Here is a 26948-nt window from a genome sequence, read left to right as displayed (position 1 = left end):
ACCTATAAGTGGAGATTAATCGAAGGATTAGGGAAAAAATATTTTTAACGGAGTTTCAAACCAAATAATACGATTTTAGGTCTAATTTTTAGAAGAAATTGCTCTGAAAAAAATATTTGTAATTATAATCAAATCGTTCGGTCAATCACGAGGTCCTCCTATTTCAAAGAACTTCAATAAGAAAATCATTTCCTAGATCATGCCTTCAATCATTCACTAGGTCATCCCATTTAGAAGAACTTCAGCACCGGCTATGCTAACGCTACATTTTGAAATGCCTTCAAATTTTAATAAAATCGCAATTCATCAATGCATATTATTAATCAATCACAATTTGCTTTAGTACACTCAACAGCTCTTTAATATACATAATTGACWTTTTATGCCCCTAAAACCCACACTGATCACCTAATCCCCCCACCGTCATTTGAAATTTATTACTAAAACATCAACAAACGATTTCCGCCAACAAATTGGCGCTGRCGACATGACTTTTCGACTATGACGATTGACACAAGCGTGAGGCAATCGTCGCGCACTTACAAAGCAATCAGAATCAACACCTCAATTGCTTTCTCACCTCGTGCGGCGGTCGCCCACACCGAAGCGCCGGTACTTAGCCGCAGGAAAGTAATCAATCACGTTGCTCGTAATTATCGATAATCCAAAACTCATGTAAATGTCACTACAAGCAACAATAAACATCGATCAAAGAGTGTGAAAGCCCCACGTACCGCGGAMCGAGTTGCCACAMCGCTGGCAAAACACCACACAGCTGGAGGGCTTTTYGCGCTAAGCTCACACTGTAGACACAATGAATTACGAAGCGATGAGGAAAATGTATGAAATGCGAGGATTTGTGTATTGCCTGCGCTCTCGAGTGCGAACAGATTTCATAYATTTTCAGCTACAAAACATTCAATGCCTAATTATTATTGCATAACTACAGGCGCTAAACGTCAAATTAAATGAAATGAAACATGCATGCAAATGTGTATCTGCCAACTGGTGTATGAATTGCAATGTACTATACCGCAAATCAGCGTATGGCCTACAACGGGTAACACCAGGCGTATGAGTAACGGCGCATAAGCATGCGAGCAGAAGCGCCACTCATACGATTATGTATTGCCGCGTGCGAGTTGGAGTGTGAGGCGCAAACAAAAAACATAAAACACAGAAGCTCTTATATAATTAAGTACATAGACGACTGATTTGCGCTACCSAACACGCGCCGAAAACTCAACAAGCTTAGATACTTCTATGCCACCAATCACAGCTGTATTCGTAAATATGTTCAAATGTGCGAAAATGTGTGAAAATGTGCGGCTATAATTAATCAACGTTGAATAATTTGTAGACGTTCGAGCTTTTAGCACAAAGACACTGAATGCCGCAACAATTTTGTTTCAAAAATAGTTTAATTCGAAATTTGTGTGGCGAATTTATATGCACTTGTACAGTTTTTTGAGGTCAGTTTTAGAGGTATCCAGCTGAAATTATCCACACGTTCTTTCCTTTTCAAACAGCTGCTTATTTGATGGATCTGTCGATATCGAATCACTACACAGCCTATAGTTGCCATACAAACTGAACGCTGGGAATCAAGTCTTTGTATGARAAACTTTTTTAATTGACAAGATATGTTTACGAAACTTTGCACAGAATATTTTCTCTATCAGCGCTTTATTACCTTAAGAAATCCTTCCGATTGTACTGCTATAATACACAGCTGCCCTACAAACTGAATGTTCAAAATTAGGTTCTTGTATGGAAAGCTGTTTTATTTGACGAGATATCTACACGAAATTTGGCATAGAATATTACTTAAAGTAGCGCTATAATATGCGAAGAACTTTTCCGAATCTGACYACTATGGCATATAGCTGCCGTACAAAGTGAACAATCATAATCAAGTTTTTATATAAAAAACTTTTTTATTTTACAAGATATTATCACGAAATTTTGTACGGATTATTTTTTATAATAGCGCTTTGATATTCTAAGAAATAATTGCGATCGAACTACTATAACATATAGCTGCCAAACAAAGTGAATGAGCAAAATTAAATGCTTGTTTGAAAAATTTGTTTATTTGTAAACATATTTTTTCGAAACTCTGCGTGGATTATAACCTAAGACAAAGCTATATATATACAAAGAAATTTTCCAAATCGGACTACTATAGCATATAGCTGCAATACAAACTGAACGATAAAAATCAAATTCTTGTATGAAAAACTTTTTTATTTAACAAAATTTTTTCATAAAATTTGGCATGCTTTGTTTTCCAAGTCATTGGTACAATATCCGAAGAAATTGTTCAGATCGGATAAGTATAACATATCGCTGCCATACAAACTAAACGATATAAATCAAAGTGCTCGTATGAAGACTTCTTTATTTTATAAGATATTATAGCTTCGAAACAGCCAAAGTGCACTTTTTTCTTGTTCTTTGCTAAAATAACGGCACAAATTCGAAATTTTTTCGAACCAACTGAAAACGGTGCACGCTTTTCTTTCGCATTTATGGCTGTCATTTCAATTAAATATCAACGGCCCAGTGCATAAGCATTACTTAAGMAAAWAATAATAATTAAATACTAGTAAARTTTTATAAATATTCATCCCAATATGTCAAATATACCGCTTATCTAGCGTAATTRCGTTTGTAATTATTTAAAAAATTCTTTATCTTGCAAAAAATTTCCACAAAAAGCAMCGAAAAATCGTTTACTAATAATTCATAGCATTTTAAAGTTGTTATCTAGTTTTTGAGCAACATGCACTGCTACAACAACTAAATATTTCACAGGTGTGTTGACTTGTGCATTGGCATCACTCTAACTGTCGGTGTGTCATGTGTCGCTTACGAGTCGAATTATTTAAGCATGTAATCCCCACATAATGCCCTGTAACTTAAGTTCATTTCTACGCTTTGCCGAATACACTGTCCCTGTACATATATCTACATATATATATATATACATATATGTATATATTTATGTGTAAGTACTTTGTATTTCCTCCCATGGCAGGGGAGCATTTTTAACGCAATTCAGCGTGAGTAACTAACTTAAATTACTCTGCAAACACCAAGCACTATGCCGCCCTTCGTAATAGCCAACTGTATTCAGTCGCTATTACCGTTATTTACTTACAACAATYATRTATACATATATGCATGTATATGTGCAACTGCATTTTCATGCTCTGCCATAGCTGCCTGCCAGCTATAATCCCTTCATGCCGCAGTCATTATTTCATTTCATATTATCTTTTATTTTTGTCTAATTTGTATTGCACTTTTGTCCAAAACCTTTTTCGGTTTCATTGTCTCKAAAGCTTTTTTCACCTACAAACRTATGTAAATACATATGTATATGCATATGTTTAGAGGTATACATACATATGCGAGTGCTTATTCAAAAATTTCTATTTCTATTTTCAGTTTGCGCTACAGCCTCACCGCATTGCAGTGGTCTTTCGTGTACATCTGTATATATTTACAGTTAAATATATGCATTTAAAGTCTTAAAGGCTTCATTTCCGGCCACAATATTTTTCGACTGCGCAAAGGAAGAGCTTACTGCGCTGCTAACATTTCAAGCGGCATTTAGGTATTCGGCGCTTAACGGATTTTTTAACTTTTGAAAAATATCCGACTGTATAACGGCTCATATTAAACAGAAAAGAATGAGTCAGCAGATGCATTTAAAGCCGGAGCAATTTCGGACTTAAGCACAACTTGTTATAAATAGTATAAACGCTGAAGAGAGGTAGAAGAGAAGGTATTCATATTCAAACTGTGGCAGATATTGGTTTACATTCTTTATTTTATAGTTACGAATATAAGAGGGACTGAAGCCAATCACAGTGAGATTCTAGAAAACAAGAATGCCAAGAATATCCTACAAAGATAAAGAAGTTTCCACAGAAGAACTTAATTTTGATCGTTYAGTTTTTATGACAGCTGTRTGGTATAGTGGGCCGATCTGGAAATTAGATTTTTCAGATATTTTGGCGTTACTTTGGCCAACAATCCCGACCGAATTTCGTGAAGATATCTTGTCAACTAAAATAGTTTTCTTTATAAGCACTTGATTTTTCATTCATCATTCATTCAAAAAGAAAAGATTGAGTAGTTTCAACCTCATCTTCTTTCCCACTACTTCTGCAGATGGCGTAGGATAGTGAAAAACACCGTCTTGGTTTCATTTGAATTGATGGCAAAACCGTTTATGACTGCCCAATTTGTAACGACATTAAGATACCCCTGCGTCAACTCATAAACTGTACTCAGAAACTTTCCTTTGACCAAATGCGCTACATCGTCCATCGYCTGCATAGGCAATCACGGGACACCCTAAAATTCTTCAATTTTTTAAACAGATCGTTAACGAACAGAATCCTTAGAAGAGCAGAGAGAACTCAAAATTGTGGGCTTACCCTACTAACATTCCGTTTCAATCACTCTGCCRCACAGAAGACTGAAAATTAATTGTTTTAAGTTTGATTCAACCCCAAGACGGTTCAGAATAGTTAAGAATTCTTCCGCAGAACGTTATTGAAAGTTTCCATTAGTCAAGAAAGACCTCAACATCAAATTTCTGAACCCTAATGGCTTCCTCAAGCTATGCTGGGATTGTTTGCAGGGCAATATCCACCGACTTACCTTTAAAATAAGCATGTTGCGCTGCTGATAAATGGTCCTTCGGAATACGCYACCTTATGTACAAGTCCATCAGTCTCTCCAGAGTTTTTGTAAGTAGGAGGAGAAGCTGATGGGCCTGAAGTCCTTCGCCGTAGCTATGCTTTACTATCCTATAGTAGTCGAATATGAAAATTTTCCCCACATACTGTAACGTTATATAAGGCAATGATACGTGCATAATTTCGTAAAGATATCTCATCAAATAAAAAAATTGTTCATACAAAAACTTTATTTTATCGCTCAGTTTCTATGACAGCTATATGCTATAGTCAACCGATATCAGCAGTTCTGACAAATGAGCAGGTTTTTGTGGAGAAAAAAACGTATATTATTTCAGATCGAAATTTCAAAAACTGAGGGACTAATTTATTAGTATACACAGGCGGCAAATGCAGCTTATTTATGCCTAAAAGTATGCAATATGACTACTCTATAAACAGTGCAAAGTGTATTCTGATAGGTATTCGTAAATTAATACCATTGCAAATGCACTTCTGCCATAATAATTTCATGACATTTCAATTTGGGAATATGTCGGTCTATTGCCACAAGGCTTGACGTTAGTTCSGTAGCCGCTGGCCTTTTTGCGCTCGCTTCCCTTCCAAACACATTTATGAAGCTATGTAACTTGTTGTCAGCGCACTGGGAGCATGCTGAAATTGTGTCATTCATTGTCGATGTGGAGCAATCAACGTGCATTGTCTGCGTAATTGATRCCTAAACAACGCTCAAGGGCAAGAGCAAATGCAAAAACAACAAGAGCAACAGACGCCATGTCTGCGGTTGCAATTGTAATAAGCATAGATATAAAACTTACATGCCAAACAAACCTTTGCCCACTTGTACGCACAAAAGCAACAACAACATGCTACTGCAAGAACACATACTACTCCCTTGGAATGCACCCTCTGAAAGCAATCACTAACCGGTKATTGMCAAGAAAATTGCAACGAGTCTCGCATTTGCCAAGCGAARCAAAGCCAAATCCGTTCAAGAATGGTAAGGAATTGGAGGCGTAAAAGCGAAAATGTCAACGAACGCAATGTCGACGACGAGGACAATGGCAGTCAGTCAGTCGCAGCTGCAGCCATACCATTTCCTGCCAGCTTTCCTGCAGCCGACGACGGCTCAGCAGCAAAAAACAATGCAAGCCAAGCAGCAAACATACACACACACARGTTGGTGTGGRAGAGAGAGAGGGTGAGAGAGAGAGCGCGTYCAAGTGTGCYGAAGGATGCAGGAATCAACGCYACACAGTTTTCAGCCGGCATGTGTAATGTCTTGCTAAATTTATGTGTGCGCTCGCCATGTAAATTATTAAYACACAGTGACAAGGCATTACAAAATGCTGAGTACAGTAAGGAGTATGTGAAATTAGTAGCAGACAGCAACAAATAACAAAAGCTACACAATTAAATAATATATAGTTCGTATATGGTCGTAGTAGTATGATATTTGTATAGAGCAGTAGAATGCGGTCTCGTGGAAGCATGTGTAGTACGTACGCCTGAGTAAATGAGTATGTTTTGGTTTGTGCCGCACGGCATAGCTWTAGTTGTGATTACTCGTAGTGGGTGGCTGCCTATGTAACAACAACTTCAACAACGCTAACGGTGAATTACGCAGTGCAACAACAACAACTTTACAATTTTGAATGAAAAGCTCTACTACAGTGTASTACGCGTGTATGGCTGAATATCTACATATGTGTATAAGGAGGCGAAGTAGTGGCGTGTAGGGTGGCAAATCAACGACAGAGAGAGAGAGAGAGTGAGAATTGCTTTTCAGAATTACTTTTTTTACAACTTAAACGTGTAGCGAGCTCTATTTACTATTTGCTGAGCGTTGCTCTTTGGAGACTTTCTCTCTATTGTCGMCAACGCCATTACTGACACCCACCGCCAACGCCACAGCACGCTAACGGCACTTTGCATTCAACGATTAAAAAGCACGAATGTTGGTAGACTGTTGGCTGGCAGTCTAAAAAAATGCCTTAAGGCAGAAAAAAATTCCTTTGGGGTCTATGGGCGGCTAAGCGCGTTGAGAGTTAAGAAAAATTAGCAAAATTATGAACTAAAGCGGCTTTAATTGCAAGCGTTCAATAGCCAAGTGATAATAATAAAAAAGCGATATTTTTTGTCAACAACTATGTGCAAAATATTTTTTTCTCGAGGCAAACCAAGCTCGCGCTTTTAAGTTGCTGCGAACTGAGCGTAGACAACACATAGTRTGTAATGGAGGGAGTTACAATATATATGTATGTGTATAATATTACAATAAATATTTAAGTATATCATCACCTAAAATACAAAACAACGTAACATCACTTTTCATAAGTTTACAGGTGGAGGAAAAAGAATGTAATAGAAACATTMAAATTTAGACAAAATTTGAGTATTGGTTACAAATTGGTTACATATTGGTTATCAAACACTTATATTGAAACAAAATTAGAGTTTTCATTATAAAATGGTTCTATATTTGTTRTCATACACTTTTACGAAATTTAAGTTTTGGTTATAAAATGGTTACATATTGGTTATCAAACACTTATATTGAAACAAAATTAGAGTTTTCATTATAAAATGGTTCTATATTTTTTATCGTACTTTATTACGAAATTTATGTTTGGGTTATAAAATGGTTACATATTGGTTATCAAACACTTATATTGAAACAAAATTAGAGTTTTCATTATAAAATGGTTCTATATTTGTTATCGTACTTTATTACGAAATTTATGTTTGGGTTATAAAGTGGTTATGTATGGGTTATAAATTGGTKATATATTGGTTACATATTGCTTACATATTGGTTATAATTGAGAGTGGGAGCTAAAAATTGTATGCTACGTATATAATATGACGCAGTGAATCATAAGCAATAAAAAACTCCATTTAGATTTTTTACGATACCTTGTTTTGCACTCTAGGTGACGATATACTATATATATAAATATACATACATATATATATATAATAAAATCTACTTACATTTTTTAGACCAAATGTTCGTTGTTTACATGCCAACACCACGTTGTTACTCAGAGGCSTTCACAGACAAAAAATGTTTCAACAAATATTTTCTATTAAACACTTTGCACTATCACCAAATTTTTTGATCATTATTACCAAATTATCTATTTTTGTTTTTATTATTATTATGATTTTTTTTTTGCTTATCGCTTCCTATTATTATTATTATTCCGTCATAAATAATTACACAGCAGGCATGGCATGCACAGCGCCTGCGCAATTTTTCGCTACTGCGCCACTTTCAGCACGCTTCTTTCAGCACACAGCAAGGAAGAGTCCCGACACCGATGCYGACACACAAACGCGAGCTTTTTTAAGTGCCTTTTGTGCGTGTGTATGCGAAATATTGCCGATGTATTGGTATGCCAATTTACATACTTCTACGCTCGCACATATAGAGTCGGTCGCGCGTCGCACACAATAAATTATAGAGCAACAACAATTATGTCTGCACTCTTTGATTTTCCACAGCTCGTGTTTTTCCGGAAGTCTCGCGACGCCGTTTTGTTGCTTCATTAAATACGCAAATTTGCACACTTCAAAGCACAAGTCCAACAAAAATTTTTGTAACCAAATGCACTTTAGTATTATTCACTTTATTGGCACCACTAATTGCGGGGATACGCGTCAGCACCCACGCCACCATACCACGCGCACACACAAATCAACACAAACTTACACATTACACCAGTCCATACACAGATATAATTATAACACTKAACACTTAATTTAAACCGCCACGMCGCGTMCCAYGCACGATTTACACATCCTTTATCCGCGAATGTTCGCTCGCAACTGAGTTTATGCAGTGGCGCTGCATCGAATTTTAAATCTCCAATARGCAGCAATAGTGTTAGGAAAGCTTATACAGAGCACAGTGTGTTGGCTCGCGCACTCTTCGTGTGCGTTGTGTTTGTTTGCAGTGGCGCTCTCTTTTATCCTGCGCTTGCAAAGCAGAGTAACCAATTGAGCTTAAATTAATATGTTGTATTTGGATTTGGGAKATATTTTTTATATGACTGCTAGTCGCTCAATTTTTGAGTTAACGCTCTGAGACTTTTTACACGTACTTTTCCACTCAAGAGGATGCTTCTTTGTTGGCGCTGCCGWTATCGGTTCACTATAGCATATAGCTGTCATATAAACTGAAAGATCGCGCGTAAATTCTTGTATGAAACTATTTTTTATTTGAAGAGATATCTTCACGAAATTTGACATGGATTATTGCCCAAAATATTGCTATATAATTTGAAAAACATTTTCCAAATCTGACGATTTTTATATATGGCTGCCATACAAACTGAAGGATCAAAATTAAGTTCATATATGAAAAACTTTTTTATTTCACACCAAATTTGGCTTGATTTCCTGCTTAAGAAATCATAGCCATATATCGTGAAATTGTTTTAGATCGGACAATTATATTATATAGCTATAATAAACTGAACGATCAAGTGCTCTTATTATACTCCTTCAACATGGTGCTACAGAGTATTATAGTTTTGTTCACCTGACGTTTGTAGGTATCAGCTAAAACTTATCCAGATRGATATAGAGTTATATATGAATGTTCACGATGACGAGACGAGTTGAAACCTGGATGAGTGTATGTCTGTCCGCGCGTTCGTCAGTCCGTGCAACCTGTAACTTGAGTAAAAAATTGAGATATCATGATGAAACTTGGTATATAGGTTCGAAAAAAAAATTGAGTTCCTTGGTGGACGTAGTCGGACCACTGCCACGCCCACAAAAAGTCTCAGCCGTAAACCTATAAAGTGCCATAACTAAGCATAAACTTAAAATATAAGACTCTAATTTGACACAGGGTATTGCAGTGTCAAGGCGCACATGTGGTTAAAATTCTTTGAGAAAGTGTGAGTGGTTCCACTCTCATGTTTAATGTCATATCTGCTCAACCACTCATGCTACAACAACCAAATTTGTCGACTGCAAATATTTTAGAAGCTCCTAACGACAATGTGAACATGCATGAAATCGGAAAATGACCCTGCTCACTCCTATGTATTATAACGATACTGTTAAAAACTACTAAAAGTGCAATAAATCCATAACTAATTGTGCCAAAAACATWAAGTTTTGCTTTAGAGTTGCTATACGAGGGCTTTATGGCACACAGTGTGAAAATTGGACGATAAGCTTGAAAGCATGCAGTCTTTGATCAAATTTTTCAGTAATAATTATTTTAGAGTGTTTGACTTGTGACAGTGTAGCTTGATACTTGAGATAGAATAAAATTGGGTAAAAACTTGACCTATCCCCTACGTAACTAATATTCGAATTTTCGACCATCTGGCTGACTTTACTCGATAAAATTGGTGTTTAGACTTATGTGAGGTATCTTAAGGGGTTCTATATAGTTAGAATTTTAAAAAATTCGATGAGTTTTAGAAACCGCCATTTTGTCCAAAAAATTTTGCTTATTCCTCCAATTAATCTAAAAATCTGTTAGTTTTTTCAATTTCAGAATATCCAGTTCAGATATATAATGGTCACCGCCGCCTTTTTTTAAAGGAGTTCAACTGTAATTCCTTTCAAAATCAATATTTTTTCTACTACTGAGGCTTCGATTGCCCCGAAATTAGCGTTTCCTTACTTTTTTATTAAAATTTTAGTGTATTTAAAAGCTACATGCTGTAAAGCTAATCTGTCAGCTATTTTTCCATTTAAAATTGATGGTTTATGTGCATCAACTCATTTCGAAAATTTTGAGTTAAGACGTTTTTGTATTTAGTGTGCGACAGAACCGAAATGCTAAATCGTGCAGATAACATTAGTTAACAGTAACATATGCTGTAAAAAGTTTAACTTAACAGAAAGCTTTGTCAAAGCTTTTAATTTTCACAGATATTTTTCAACGCTGTAAATTTGTTGGTTTTAATTAATGGTTCAATATAAATAAATTCCATCATTTTTTCAACATATTTAGTTTAATTAGTATTTTTATTATTATTTTTATTCAAAAGTCGCATATTAAATATTTTTTTACAGAAATTGAACCCGCAATTAAATGCTGTGTGAAATTTGCTCGTACAAATGTATATACCTGGCAAAGGAATATCAGTAACTAAAGCGTGTAACCTTAAGACTTGCTAGCTCTAATTGCATTTTGGTAGCATTATTAGTTCGTRGAATCTTTGGTGAAAAATCTGCTGATGCAATTTGCGCCAATCAGCTATCATTTGAAATAAGAACCATTCATACATGCAAACATACAAATATTTCATGCCCTCACAGGGCGCTACAATCAATTTACTACACCTTTGACGTTACACAAATTTAAAGAAAAAGAGAGCGCGCTAATGTAAGCAACAAGAGAGCGAGCGTGGTGTGGCGTAGAGTGACCTACCTTAATCAAAAGTCAGATTATTGCTTTATTTTTATAGAATTTGCATTTGAAAAACATTTGCTTTTGCGTACATTCTCTAAGTACAACATATCGTCTAAACCGTGCTAAACCGTGAAAAAACGTAACATAACATAAATTTGAGTTTTTTTTATAAAATAGTAATACTATATATTCACACTCATTTTGAAAGACAGTTAGAGGTTTGGTTATAAAATGGTCATTATATTGAAACAAAATTTGAGTTTTGGTTATAAAATGGTTATATATTAGTTATAAAATGGTTATATATTAGTTATAAAATGGTTACACATTGGTTATCATACACTCATATCGAAACAAAATTTTACTTTTGCTTATAAAATGATTATATAATATGTCGGTTATGATACACTCATAAAAAAAATTTTAGCTTTGGTTATAAATTGGTTATATATTGGTTATCATATCTGACAACGATTTTCATTTTTTTTCATCATACATTATTTTGCATTTTAGATGACGTTATATATATGCTTTTAACTCAAATTATTTTCAGCTCGAAAAGAGGCGRTAACCCTTGCGCTCTCTTAGTTCGTCGCGCGTCAGCTGTTCCAATTGCACGTGCTCTTTGCAGAGACCAAAAAACCACTGCGACCGGCGAAAAGCAACCACATCCATACATACGATATCATTTGTGCATGCTTAGGTATATCTAATATATCTTAGACAACACCTAAGGTTTCGATATTCGCATGTGAAACGTCCACTCGTAGGAACGCGACATGAGCACGCTCCAGCTATTACCGGTCGCCGCGTATTTAGTGAACAGTTTATTACTTAATCAGCAATAAAATATATGCGGCAGTGATTTAATTTTGCAAAAACAAAAAATACAATAAATAAAAATACACTAATTTAAGTGAGTTGAAGCGAAGCAACAAWTCGGCGCAGAAATGGAGGAGTTTTTGGAAAGTTGTGGGTAAGAGAAGCAGCCGTGCCTATTGCTAGTAAGAATTTCTTACCTGACAGCGCTGAAATAGGTGGAATAGAAGACGCATATTAGCAGACAAATGWTTGTGTGAATCTATTGTATTGATGTATCGTATCACTCTGCCTACGTTGCAGCTGTCTAATAGAAATGAATTTGGTCGCACAAAAAGATACCAAAAAGAAAATGATTTAATTTTTGCGGTTATGTGCCAAGCAAATGTGCAGCGCATGCACCTGAATTAGTGCATTTGTACGAGCGTATAAGCGATATGCTATTTTTATTACGCGCGCAGCTAAATTTAGGCTTGCAGACGTATTCCCCCAACAACAACAACGAAATTCTATTATCACGCATATGATTGCTATGCCATGTGGGAAGTGTACATACAGACTTACATATTTACAAAATATTGAACATTTTCAGTTGACTTACTAAGTCACTAGCTAGTAGTGGGTTTTAGTAATTGGAAGAGCGCACAGCACATGCTTGATGGTTGCGAAGAGAGAGGGTGAGAAAGATAAGAGCGCGCTGACGTACATATATTGAATGTTTTGTTGGCAAATTTTGGTTTACGCAGAGTTGCCGTGTTAGGTTTCGTTTTTGTTCACCACAAAAAGCCTATAAACTGAAAAATTTCACTTAAAAAAAATTAAAAAAAAAAAGTTTAAAAAGCATGCCTGACTCATAAATTATTAATAGCAACAAATAACAAAAAAGTGCTGAATTTGGGTAAACTCGCAATTTTCAGACCTCAAAGGCGGGAAAATTCTTTTCATATTTCAATGATAAAACTGTTAGGTTGACGGTTATTTTCAGTAAAGGATTCGCAATAGGAACTGAGGTACAGGTACTCAGTATCTGGTTACTTGCATAGTTGTGGCCCGATTTGAACACTTTTTGGTCATAAGGCAGCACACCTCAAAACCACTATTCGGCAAAGTTTTATCATACATTAATTGGTGTTTGACTTTTATACCGGAAATTAAAAGAGTCGGACGGAATTAAACTAAGTGTTATGTAGGAAGTAGGCATAGTTTTGTCTGATTTCGTTCAGTGCTGTAATGTTGGAATRTAGGTACAAAATTACCTACCGAATTTGTTTGAAATCGACACCGCTTGACACCGCTATCTCCATGGCCCGACTCCGTCGAAACAGCATGTTGTCTGGGCCTACCGTTGAATGATCTCGATAACAATTTATCTAATCCTTACCATCCTAACGGGACTAGGTAAACATTACAACAACAACAAAACTCACAATCCAGACTCCTGTGCCAAATTATACATTTCAGATGTTAGCCCCGGATTCAACTCGTTTCGTCAGCCTGATCATTCACATATACATATGTATGTACATTTATAACTCCCAGCTATCTCGTTTGGATTTAGGTGATATATGAATGTATATATAATATTATGGATGTATGTGTTAAGCTAGGATCGATGGCTGATCCAGGCGTCGTACCTGGACTATTATATTCAGTCTTTTATGAAACTATAAAAATAGAGCTCGTCTATCCAATCTTATAAGCCGGTTTACAATAGCTTTGTCCCCAATACAAATTTACTTAGCTGTTTAATTTCCATTCTCAAAATCTCGCTGAATTGTCTGAAAGTGTGAGTTTCTAAGAATCTAAACACTGATCTCGCGCGACACTTCGTCTTACATACAGCTACACCAATTGGCATCCGGTAAGACTCTCAATCTTACGGCGTGAACGCCGATAGAAAAATGGCATATTGAAACCTCCACAACGAGGAACAAAAACTCACTGAATCTCTAACGACCGGCTAGTGAAGCTCATTTATGCAGTATCACCTAGACAACATGTAGAGAGTGGATGCCTTCCCACTTCACTATTAGCGAAACTAAGAAGCCAGCTCTTCAACTTTACTGTTGCCTACRATTCCGCTGTGGCAAAACCAGACAGACCCATAATAGCTTTATCACAAAATGACTATATGCCATTGATAAAGAGGTTATGCCACCCTTAACGAGTTTTCAACACATGGTTAATGAACTGTATGTCAATATAACGGAAGTGTGTTTTTTTGAAATTAAATTAAGTTATTTCTTSATTTGTCCACCTAATGTTGTCTCCTTCAAAATAGTACCCATTCGATTCAATGCACTTACATATATCAGCGCTTCTTCCAATTGGTGAAAACTTCACGATTCTCACAAACTCAAATTTTTGGATAGTCTTCAGTTCTTTCAATGATGTACATTAAACTATAGAGTAAACAACCGGTTATTTAACCCATAGATGGCTTGCAGGTTATAAAGATTACGACAGCCTCGGTCTGTTGCTTTCTGTTGGTTTCACAGAAAAATGCTATAGAACGTCATGGAGGAGAGAAAGATTTAATTTAACTAAGAAAGTTCCCCAACAATTTGTGAGTTACACTGCTTCTCTGGTTTATAGCTCAGTTTGGCTGCCAATCGCTTCACTCAGAAAGTTGTAGGGATGTAGGCTGGTAGAAACATTACCTCAAATCAGGACCTCAAAAACCACTTGTACCAGTTTAATGTCCCTAAGAATCACACATTTTATAAGCGTGACTTCTATCACTTGCCTGAAAGTTGGCAAAACGTATTAGACGAAAATGGAATATAATTTCATAAAATGTTTTACAGAATAAGGAAATAGTCTTTAAATTGTACTAAAAATAACGAAACTACTTTGTGAACGACCCAATACTTTGCTATTATTCATAATCAGTGAGTATCTCTTAAACCGGGTAATAAGTGAGTTAATAAATGCGTAGCGAGCACAAAATTAAAATTTTCAAAAATATCAAAAYAACTTCACTTCAGCATCACACACAGCTTTTCAACCCCTTTTAAATGCTTCATTCACATATGTATGCCTGTGTGTGTTCATTTCTTACCCGCAGCCACGTAAAAGCTTTCATGAAAAAGCTTTGGCTACGTTACAATTTTACGCGCTAAAATTTYGTGCTTTCAGTAATTTACAAAAGTGGCTTGCGACTTGGCAGCTGTGTGATTTACCGTCTGCGTGTCAAATCGTCAGCGACGCTCAAGCCGAAAAGAAGCCAATTGATCAGCAGATCACAAGCTATTGACATACACGAATCAATCGTAATAGACTAGTGCCCATAGGCTGTGATAGTTTTTATAGATTTTTATTGCTGGATTTTAAATGAAAGACGCTCAAAACGGCTGTACAAGAGGATAAAACGCATTGTAGGCTGTACTAGTGAAGGTCGAAAATTAAATAGTGCGTGTGAATTTATATTTCTTTTCGCCACAAGAAGCAAAGGTATTTGTTTGTGTGAAAATTAAAAATTATGGTACATACGTACATATATTATTATAGTCTATGGAACGAACAATTTGTGTGCCGCATACATAAATATGTATGTACATACATAGCTACGAACTTACAAAAAAAATATAAAAATATGCTTAACTTTTTTAATTTAAAAAAATTCACAAAAATTTGAGAAAATTTAAAAAAAATTTTAAATTAAAAAAATTTGAAAGAAAAATTTAATTAAGAAAATTTAGAAATATTAAAACAATTTAAAATAAAATTTAAAACAAAATCGTTTTAAATTAAAAAAATTTAAATAATTAAAAATAATTTTAAAAAAATATCCAAAAAATTATTTAAAAAAATTTTATAAAGTTAAAAAATATCAAAAAAACTATTTAAAAAAAATTTTCATAACAAAATAAAAAAAAATGAAAAACAAAAAACATGTAGGAAGCGAAAGTTTTACTTTAATTTGCGCAATTTTAATGTAAATAGTAAAAATATTAAAAAAAAAAAAACATGCTTGCATCACTCAGCTGCGCGCTAAAAATTCTGCTTACAATGGCATCAGCAATTCTTCGAAGGTCTTGAGCGCAGAGAGCTGCATTCTTACCACACAGAAATGCAATGCTTTTGAAATTTCGGTACATACGCGTAGTTCTTTGTTTTTGTTTTTCGGATTTGTTTTCGCATATGTTTTCGGTTTGGTTTGCTGCAGCAAAAATCGTACAGCTATCTTCCAAAAATATACAACGCACTTTGTAGAGCCCGCGTTAGTCAACTTGCCGATTTGTTAGCACCCCACACTCATAAAAAATTTTTTTTCTTAGTTATAACCATAATCTATAAAATGCTTAATTGATCATTATATTAACTTATTTGCCACAAAAACCTGTAGAGAAAAGGTGCTAATCAAATAATGGTGAAATTTCTTTTATTGTTTATGTGTTAACTGTACATTTGTTCCAAGCGTAAGCGTAACTTGTGATCGATGCTGTTTTGTAAATTTGATCGATTGCGAACCTATAAAAGGATATAAGTATATATCATATACATATACCTTTAAACTACTAATGAACCTATTCAGGTTTGACTTAAGCCTCTAATTTCTACTTTATATTGTTAAGCTGCGCAAATAGTTTGAATTTCAAACGTGCTAACTGCTTTATTGGTTTCGCTTTGTAGAATATGGAGTATTTGAAATTTCGCTTAATAAAGTGATATATATATATATGTATATATAGTGACGTAAATATATATGACTAAATGCAGGTGAAATTTGAAATTTTAACATTAGTCGAACCAAGCACTCCTCGAAGCAACAGTGTATTCGTACCGTACCTAAACGTGACTTATCATACAAAAGCCTCACACCTAAAATGCATGGTAAACAAGTCATAAAAAATATATAATATTTAACAAAATTGCTTCCGCTCCAACTACTGCAACTAAGTAAAACTCAAACAATTTCTTATTCCCACCCACAGCATGCCTTCGCTTAGCATATCCGGCGCCTATCATGTATTAACGCGACGCAAACCCATGGAGGATACAACCGAGTCCAAATTAGCCAAGGTACTGTCGGCATTTGATCTCACCGCACTCGGCATTGGCTCAACATTAGGTGTGGGCGTTTATGTGCTCGCCGGCGAAGTTTCGAAGGTCTATGCTGGACCGGCGGTCGTTATAAGTTTTCTCATCGCCGCTATTGCATCGATATTTGCCGGCCTCTGCTATGCCGAGTTTGGTGCGCGTGTGCCAAAAGCTGGTTCGGCATATATATACAGTTATGTAACAATTGGCGAATTCATGGCGTTCATTATTGGCTGGAATCTTATATTGGAGTATGCAATCGGTGAGTAAACGGTTAATTATAGCTAGAACAGGGTGTATTATGTTGCCCACTAAGTTCAAACAACCTGAAGGAAACGTCAAAGATCGTATGAATGCTTATATAAATATAATCAGCGTGACGACCTAAGTTGATTTAGTTAGTCCATCAGTTCCTTTGGTTCCAAATACGCGAAATAGTCCCTTGGAAGTGGGCTATCGGTATCAAGTACTCGTATGGAAAACTTTTTCATTTGACGAGATATAACCAAGAAATTTAGCATGAGTTATGGTATAAAGTAACGATACAATCTCCGAGGAAACTGTTGAGTTCGGATCATTATGACTTATAGCTGCCATACAAACTGAGCGTTCGGTATCAAGTGCTTGTATGGAAAACTTTTGCATTTGAGAAGATAGCTTCAAGAAATTTCACACAGACTATCACCCAAAGCAAAAATATATTTTTAGAAGTAATGGTTTGGATCGGAACACTATAGCATATAGCTGTCATACAAATTGAACGAACGATAGCAAGTACTTGTATGAAAAACTTTTTCATTTGATGAGTTATATTCAAGAAACTCAGCAGGAATCATTGCTTAAGACGTTGGTGTAATCTCCGAGGAAATGGTTTAGATCGGAGCACTATATCACGTAGCTGCCATACAAACTAAACGATCAAATTCTTCTAAGGAGTATTTGTGAAGGGTATTATGGCTTCCGTACGATCGAAGTTAACGTTTTTGCATATTCTATTTCTATAAATATATATCTTCAAAATCTCAGAAAGCACGCTTGAGCCCTAACAACAATGTTGAACTTGCACGCACATGTCGTTCCCAAATTTGTTTCGGTTTCCAATTCGACTTTGGAGCACCCTTAATTGAGTGTAATTTACGTCGCGTTTTCCAATTTAATGCTGCTGTATATACACATACATATACATTATGTGCGTAAACACATATAAACACTCATACATATAGATATATATTCGCATATACATGCAAAGGCGCTAGAGCATCACACTGCTTTGTATGTGTGCGCTCTGGAATGAACAACTCACTTCGATCTTTGATGTCTAATTGAAAATATTTGCACAAACACAGCAACAACTTGCAAGAATCACACTCATATTTATGCCATTGATAATTGTGGAGCTCTTTGGATATTTAGTAAGTTCAGGTTTCTTGTCGGTTTCAGCCAATACTAACTGGCTTGGGTGCCAAAGTGCTGGCAGCGCTAATTTTCGCCATGAAACTTTTCATTTCAGTGTCACTTTTAACGAAACAACACATTAAAATAAATATGTCAACTACTTTCTTACACTTTTTCTCTCCCGCTCGCACTCTCTCTCTCCCTTCTTGTAACTAAAGGTGGCGCCAGTGTGGTCAAAGGATTGAGCACGTATTTGGACAAGCTCTTCAATTATGCGATGCGCGATTATTTAAGCAAGAATTTCGCAATGAACATTGAGGGTCTTGGCGACTATCCGGATTTCTTTGCGCTCATCGTTACGGTGCTTTTTGCATTGGCCATTGCAGTGGGTGCCAAGGAGTCGTCGCGTTTGAATAACGTCTTCACATTCCTCAATTTGAGTGTTGTGCTCTTTGTGATCATTGCCGGGCTCTTTAAAGGTAGCGTCTCAAAATGCGTTCCCACATCTAATTAAACTAATATTTAATACTTTTGCGCCACACAGTTTCGCTCAGCAACTGGTCCATACCGAAATCGGCGGTTCCCGAGGGTTACGGTAATGGCGGTTTCAGTCCATATGGTTTGACGGGCATCATACGCGGCGCTGCGGTTTGTTTTTATGGATTTATTGGTTTTGATTGCATCGCGACGGCCGGTGAAGAGGCCAAGAATCCCAAGAAATCCATACCTTTTGCCGTGGTCACCTCGCTCGCAACGATTTTCCTCGCTTACTTCGGCGTCTCCACAGTGCTCACTATGATGCTGCCGTACTACGAGCAGGACGAACAAGCGCCGTTGCCGCATGTCTTCAGTCGCTACGGCTGGTGGGTTGCCGAATATTTGGTAACAATTGGCGCGCTGTGTGGTCTATGTGCCAGCATGATGGGCGCCATGTTCCCATTGCCGCGCATAGTTTTTGCCATGGCCTCAGATGGACTGCTCTTCAAGTGYATGGGTGAGATTAGTCAGCGCTTTAAAACTCCCTTCAAAGGCACGCTGATCACTGGCGTGCTCACCGGACTGCTAGCTGCCATCTTCAAACTCAGTCAGCTGGTTAGCATYATGTCGATCGGCACGCTTTTGGCCTACTCGATGGTGGCGAGCTGTGTACTCATATTACGCTACGACRGTGAYGACCGCAGAGATGGTCGTGGTATCGGCACTGGACGTGCCTTGACCGACCGCGCTCAAACCAATTGCAATCTTTGGCGTCAGTTATTCAACACCAACAATATAACGGTGGCGAATGGAAGGAGYGGTAGACTGGTGACTTTTCTGATAACATTATACTGTAAGTTGTATAAACTTTAGTGTGTTGATGTCGTCATTATTAATATCTTTCTTTTTTGGATTTCAGTTACTTGGTGTTTTGTATTCTCGCACTTTCTTCARAAGGTGGAAGTCGAACCAAGCAATATAACTCCATCTTACATAGTGCTGCTAGTCATCACTGGCCTGCCTTTACCGCTGATATTGTTCATCATTTCACGTCAGCCACGCTCCAGTACCCAGTTGGCGTTCAAAGTGCCACTGGTGCCTTGGCTGCCCGGTCTTTCAATCTTCATCAATGTCTACCTGATGGTGCGTCTGGACGTAATGACCTGGGTGCGCTTCGGCATTTGGATCGCCATCGGTCTGCTAATCTACTTCAGTTATGGCATACGTTATAGCCGTCAGCGCAAGCGTGAATCTCGCCTGGTACTACAAGAAGCGACGGAGAACAGTGAGTCCGGTCTGCCACTACATAACGATTACACCGAAGTTCCGCTCATAATCATGAATAATACAAGTTAAAAAGCAATGACAGCGTACCGAAATTGTTAAACAAAACCTTTAACGGTAGCATGTATTAATCAGTTAGGTACAGAAAACGGYCTTGTTACAAGAAAAGGGCTCGAAGTGTCCGATAACCGTAGTTTTATAATAGTCTAGCATTAACTTAAGTTAGTTTACTTTTCCTAGTATATCAGTAATCGCAAGCTCGTGACAGCCCCGTAGGGCAACGTGACTGAAACCAAAAACTCATTAATTACTAAAAGTAATGGAAGTAATTCAAAGGGTTGGGTGTAGTCGGAGGCATGAAAAACTCACAAATTTCACTTATGATTTATTCCCGATTTCGAGAAAATGCCAATAGTTAAYTAAAATTGTGAAATTTGAATGAAATCTATAGAGCGGTTTTCGAGTTACAGTAGTCAACAGTTAAAAATATATGGTTCATCTCAAAACGCATTTGAAGCGTCCGAGAACGCTTTACTAATTATCGCATAGCTCGAAAGGAAAGTATTTGCCAGATTTACTTCAAACTTKCTCTATTTCTAAGTTATGATACCTAATGAAATTAAAATTTTTTTGGCAATTCTAACTACCCTTAACGCTTTAAAGCTACTCTACAAAGATATCTCAACAGCACATTAAATCAACAAAGACTATCCCACCTATTTCGCTAGGTCAGCGTTGCATTTGTCAAAAACAAAGTTAAGAAACTTAAAAAACATAAAAATAAATGTAGTGGCGTATGAAGGGGGAGTGGCTGCGGATTTGACAGCCAAATAATACAAAAATTTTGCAAAATCGGAGTGTTTTTAATTAAAAGTTCAGCAGAATTTGCGAAGTAAAATCGATATAGTATTAAAAATGTGTTGGCAGAAAAAGCTCCCCCAAAAAAAAATTCTGGTTCCACTACTGAAAGGTAGTATATTAATAAAAAGCTTTCTTTCGCCGAATTTTGATTTTGAATATTTATATGCATTTGTTACATWATATATTAGTAATAGTTATATATTTGGGTATACAGTTACTATTATTATGGTAATTAGCCAGTAATATACCGATTTGTATTTTTTTCATTGCTCAAACGAGTGAAAATTATTTATTCAGAAAATTAACTAAGCGTACTTAAATCTTAAATTTTGCAAAAATGCTCTTAAGCTTTTTAAAAGCTACTAGGTGCTACCAGCAAGCAATTTTTCTGTTAAAATAAAATAGCACTGCAAATGATATTTAACTTAATAAAACCTAACTTGAGGTATTTTGTTTTAATAATTGGTCAAGATTTTTTTAATGAACTTCTTTAAGTTCTCAAGAAGCTGTCCCACCACGGTTTTGTGGGTGGTGATGGCCTRAATGGAGTACTACTTCAACTCAATGGAGTAGGATTGAAAGCAATAGCATATGCAGACCTAATAGTGTTGATAGTATCAGCGAKGCTTACTTCTATGAGAATATTATCGTTTYCAAATGTTGGCCRCWKCTACGYCTCAGATAATCCATCTGTTGAGTCCAATTTTTGATGACTCGTTCGAGCATTTGGACTGGTAGATGGGGAAYGACACACCTGATGTTTCGCTCCTAGCCTATGGTATGGCTGTCCGCAAAAAACATAACGAATATAAGCAGAGTTCATCAGAGCATCAAATGGTTTGATGGCAATAACGCAACGAGAGAGCAAGATTATAAAGGTTCTACGAAAGTACATCAACAAAATGAAAGAATTGAGCTCAGAGTGACAGTACTCCTACGTATTTGTCTATTTCCAGCATATTTTGCTCGTCCAAATTATATTTAAACACAAAAGTATTTTTCTACCAAAAGAGGGCATTGACTCACCCACAAAATTTACTGCCATCTCATTGATTTATAAGCGTCGACATGAAAACAATAGAAGCCACCCGAACCTTTGTTTGATAAGCAGTTGTCTACTTAATGAATTAGAACAGCACAYCACAATAGGCACGCGGGACTCACGGGGACTAAAACAAACTTAATGTATTTAAATAATTTACAATTACGGGAATTACAAAGCGTTTAAAATAGCAATTACATAGCGAGATAGTGAGCGTGAGAGCAAAGCGAGTGAGTATTAGCAAAAATTATATTATAATTAAGTAATCAAATAAATATATATTATTAGAATTATCATTTAAATAAAAGCGTGTGAGCTAAGGCTTGGTTGTAAGCTTCTTCATTTGAAATATAAAGTCCAGAGTTATGCATAAGACAAGCTTTTAAGTTGCCGGACCACTAWAGTATATTTAAGCTGAGATCTTTGCTATTGTGAAAGCCGCGGAGCTGGCCTCTAATGCATCTGCTGGCACTTCCCGAGTCATCATTTACATATATATCGAAGTAGCAACTAAAGCAGTAACCTTGTATCGCATATCAGCCAGAAATGTCTTGAAAATCASSGCAGCAGTGGAAAGTGTTGCCAGAGATTGCTAAGAATGATGTACAGCTTTTTCTTCAAAAGATTCATATAATTTGTTGAAATCGGGTCACTATAGCACATAGCTGCCATACAAATTGAACGTTCAATATTAAGCACTTGTATGAAAAACTCTTTTATTTGACAAGATATCTTCACGAGATTTGACACAGATTATTTTTCATAGCAAAGTTAGAAACTCTGAAGAAATTGTTCAGATCGRATCACTATAGCACATAGCTGCCATACAAATTGAACGTTCAATATTAAGCTCTTGTATGACAAACTGCTTTATTCATGAGGGGTATACTAGGTTCGGTGCACGCACAGTTAAGGTTTTTTCTTGCTTAAGTACCAGTCAACAAAATGTGATGCGGCATTTTCGTGGCGTCTGATAAGTGCGCGCTGCTTTTCACGTAGCCAGACACCAGCGGCAGAACGCGTATCTTATCACCATTGACTGACAAAGAGCCAGAGCAACGGAGAACGCAGCAGAGCAGCAACCAACTACCACCTAAGGTAAATATGGCAGCTTACCGTTGTTTTTAATACATACAAACATGCATAAAGACATACTACTACAACTGCAAACAACCATACACGCGCACATACAACAACAGAGGGTTTCGTAATTACGCTGTATTTTCTAGGTAAGGATTTAGAGCTAAAAAAAACTCAACACTAACCCGCTTAGTAGCAGTTTTTGCAACTAAAAAGCTTAAAAGTTCATATTTGTAGGCATTGTAAAGATTTGATTATGCGCAAATTGTTAATATGAGAGCGCCTGCGTCGAAATTATTCTAACGTAATGTCAACAATCATACTATCATTGGTAAACAGAGAGTAGCAGAGCAGCGTTTGCCCTTCGACAACTGCTTATAGTACAATAACAGCAACAAGGCAGCGCGCAGCCAATACATGGGGCTGCGTGCGCGCTGCTCCACTTGTTTACAGGTGCAGTCGAGGGTTGAAAGGGAGGGTGACGAAGCCTGCTAGCGTGTACGTTGTGGGCCAACAGGTGCTCGGCGCGCTAGCGCTCGGTGCTCAGTCAGTCGTAGCTCAGCAATCGCAGCGCTTGAAAGTCTCGAAAGTGTCGGTATCGGGTTTGCCGGTTGTAATCAYTTTAATGGCCGTAAATTCTCACAAGACGTGCGCTTATCTCAGTAATCARAAGCAATTTTTTTTCRATTGTCGTTTCCAGCTTCGTGCGCCGTCGTCTGTTCGGCCAGCTTCAATTTGGTTAGTCACTGCACTAGCACGGATATCTTGCTGATAGTGTTGGCTCGAGATACAGCTTATTTGCATTTGTTTTTTTTCAGCGCGCTTCTCGCATTCTAGCCGCAATTAGCGTTRTTATATTTTTTTTGCGAACTGTAACTGAAACTGAAACTGTGTGATAATCATTCAACTGAAATGTAAATATTTGCTGCACACAAAGAAATCGAATGGAATGCCTGTGCGTTGCGTCTTAATACGTGTACAGAAACATACCTAGGCCGTGTATGTAGTCCGGACGTCAGTTGATCCTTATCTCCGTTATCAGTGCGGCTGGAGTTCGTATCAAATTTGTGCTTGTAGTTGGGTTTACTGAAAGTTTTGCAGTTGTAAACATATTTACGTAGCTCGTCTGTGGCAAATTACTGTATGCATGTGTCTGTGTGAGTTACTACTTGTTACATATTTAATGGCGCTTACTTTCAGCAATATTCAACATTATTTCGCGTTCGCTTGCTCAGCTGCGCAGCGCATCAAAATGTATGCTTGCGTGTGTGGCATGGGGAAGGGGGTTTCGCATAACCTTTCAGGAACTTTGATCGTTCGCCATTAACGCCGCATTGCGCTTTATACACTTCAATGAAAGTGAGAATAATTCATGACTTATTACTTCTTTGTTTACATAGCTACAAAYATACATACACACGTCACACGCATATTTGCATACTTACACGGGAGTTTGCTGCTGTAATTGTAATTTATAATGAAATTTTTTGTAACGCTTATGAGCTACTTGTCTTCTTTAACATAGTATTGAAAYGGAGCTTATATAATTTGTGATACCTGCGAACATCAAGTTTATAATACACAGAAGGGAACATCTCAGACTCTATAAAATTTATACATACATATATGAATGATCAGCGTGATGAGCTGAGTGGATTTAGACATATTTGTTTGCATATATGCGAACTAGTCGCTMAGTTTCGGCTATAATCGCTTAAGCGGTGTCTCGGTTAATAAAGAAAACGTCCCTCAGTTTTTGAGATATCGTGCTGAAATTTCGCACAGAACCTTTCACCATCAAACAGCTGCTCACTTGTCGAAACTGTCGATATCGGATCACTATAGCATGTAGCTGTCATACAAACTGAACGATCGGTATCAAGTGCTTGTATAGGAAACTTTTTTATTTGATGAGATATCTTCACGAAATTAAGCATGAGTTATTTTGAAAGTCAACGCTACAATCCCCGCATAAATTTTTCAGATCGAATGACTTTAGCATATAGCTGCCATACAAACTGCCCGCTCAAAATTCAGTTTTCGTATGTAAAACCTTTTTATTTACAGAGTTATCTTCATCAATTTTCACATGAATTATTAATTAGAGGAAGGCTACAAACTATGAAGAAATTTTTCAGATCGAAGCACTACAGCATATAGCTGTCATACAAACTAATCGTGCAAAATCCAGGTCTTGTATGAAAAGCTTTTTACTTGATGAGATATCTTCASGAAATTAAGCATTAGTTATTTTCGAGGTCAACGTCATAATCGGCGAATAATTTTTTTCAGATCGGATAACAATAGCATATAGCTATCATACAGACTGATCGCCCAAAATTCAGTTCTTGTAAGGAAAACTTTTGTATTTGAAGTGATATTGTAACAAAATTTGGCATAAACTATTATCTAATATAGTGGTATAAGCTCCAAAGATATTATATAGTGCATTCCACTATAGCATGTAGCTACCATACAAACTGGCCAATCAAAATTAAGTCCTTGTATAGAAAACTTTTTTATTTGACGAAATTTCTTTACCAGATTTCGCATGAGTCATGTTTAGTAGTCAACGCTTTTATCCCCAAACAAATTTTTTAGATCAGTTTACTATAGCATATAGCTGCCATACAAACTCACCGCTCAAAATCAAGATAAGAATTTTTATATACCTATTTTGGCTATACAAATGCAGCTGTGAAGGTTATTTTTGATATTTTCATACCTTTCCCTCCCTCTCAGTGAGTAGAGAAAACTTTAATTTTTATGCCGTTTCTAGCACAAAAGTATCTGTAAATGTATGCATATTTAGTTGCTCGCGTATGTCGAATAAACTATCAAATATATAAATTATAGCCTCTTGACTACTTACTGAAGCGCACTCGAAAAGATAATTATAAACAAAATTTATTTAAAACGGTGAAGATATAATTTCCGTATTCAAGAAACATACCAACGGGTCACAATAACCACAAACAAATAGCAATTTATCGAAAACAATCAATACAAGCAGGAATTCATCACAAATATGCTTCAGAAATAAATACCACATAGTTACACACGAATATACCCGCATACACCAAATTTGTGTGTATGTGTTKGCGGGCAATTATTTATAAATATCATACATTTATATACGTATGTATATATGTATATGCGAGCTTCACAAGCGTTTAACTTCACGTCGCTTTTAAATATAGCAAGCACTTGCATATGCAAGTGGTTGTTGTTATTGCTTTTTGTTTTTTGCAAAAGCTTGCACGCTTCAAAAATATTTGCGAATGCATCTCGMCGTCGACTGACCGGTAACCACTTAAGCAGCGGCCACTCAGCTAGTCGATCAGTCAGTCACTTAGTATCTAAGTGACACCGAGCGTCAAATAAGTAAGCGAGTACAATACACTCAGGGGAAGAACGTACAAAATACGCCGGAATAATTAAAACTCGCCAACAACAAGAACAACATGAGCGCGGCGAATAACCGCTTATAAAATGCGAAAATTTATTGTGCACATGAAACGCCAGCGTTTAAACACAGGTGCACACACACACACACATACCGACAAGCACACGGTGTTTTATACAGCGGCGACAGAACAAAAACATACTTCTCGCAATAACAACAAAAACGATATTCAAACCGCGCTTTGACGAAACGTTAATTGACCACGTTCACGTTCGCGCTCGCATTCGAAATCGAATTTCAAATACTTTTCATACATACATGCATRTGAAATGCTTGCACTATGAACAGCTTAACTAGAAAACCTTTGATTTTGAGAAAAAAATATTGCGTGAATGAAAATGTATTTAAAATAAAATATCCCTTACAAATACATGTCATACA

The 26948-nt window shown here is 36.6% G+C and overlaps 3 protein-coding genes across 9 annotated transcripts in view; 2 read left to right on the top strand and 1 right to left on the bottom strand.

The window, feature by feature from the left end:
• Positions 1-8533, bottom strand: part of LOC108966818 (beta-1-syntrophin) — a 126697-nt gene extending 118164 nt beyond the window's left edge. For both annotated transcript variants that reach the window (XR_001993216.1, XM_018929910.1), the window contains exon 1: positions 7710-8533. The gene's annotated coding sequence lies outside the window, so the exon portion shown is untranslated. The remainder of the gene's footprint in view (positions 1-7709) is intronic.
• Positions 8534-11816: 3283 nt separating this feature from the next.
• On the top strand, positions 11817-21092 carry LOC108966820 (cationic amino acid transporter 2). 2 transcript variants are annotated; one of them, XM_018929912.1, is made up of 5 exons: positions 11817-12076; positions 16857-17224; positions 18576-18836; positions 18902-19687; positions 19754-21092. In XM_018929912.1, exons 1-5 carry the CDS (start codon positions 12051-12053, stop codon positions 20188-20190), a joined length of 1878 nt encoding a protein of 625 aa, XP_018785457.1. In that variant the 5' UTR covers positions 11817-12050; the 3' UTR covers positions 20191-21092. The 2 variants fall into 2 exon arrangements, with proteins under 2 accessions (XP_018785457.1, XP_018785459.1); XM_018929914.1 differs by lacking the exon at positions 11817-12076 and adding an exon at positions 15111-15372.
• A 2572-nt stretch (positions 21093-23664) lies between these two features.
• The window catches only part of LOC108966779 (cationic amino acid transporter 2), a 25337-nt gene continuing 22053 nt past the window's right edge, over positions 23665-26948 (top strand). For 4 of the 5 annotated variants that reach the window (XM_018929839.1, XM_018929836.1, XM_018929835.1 and 1 more), the window contains exon 1: positions 23665-23839. The gene's annotated coding sequence lies outside the window, so the exon portion shown is untranslated. The remainder of the gene's footprint in view (positions 23840-26948) is intronic. The other variant, XM_018929838.1, reaches the window with a different exon arrangement.

The sequence above is a fragment of the Bactrocera latifrons genome, unplaced genomic scaffold, assembly GCF_001853355.1.
Source record: "Bactrocera latifrons isolate USDA-ARS-PBARC rearing strain unplaced genomic scaffold, ASM185335v1 scaffold_17, whole genome shotgun sequence".
Classification (NCBI taxonomy): Eukaryota; Metazoa; Arthropoda; class Insecta; order Diptera; family Tephritidae; genus Bactrocera; species Bactrocera latifrons.
The sequence above is the reverse complement of the archived record's forward strand: the minus strand, read 5'-3'. Positions and strand labels throughout refer to the sequence as shown.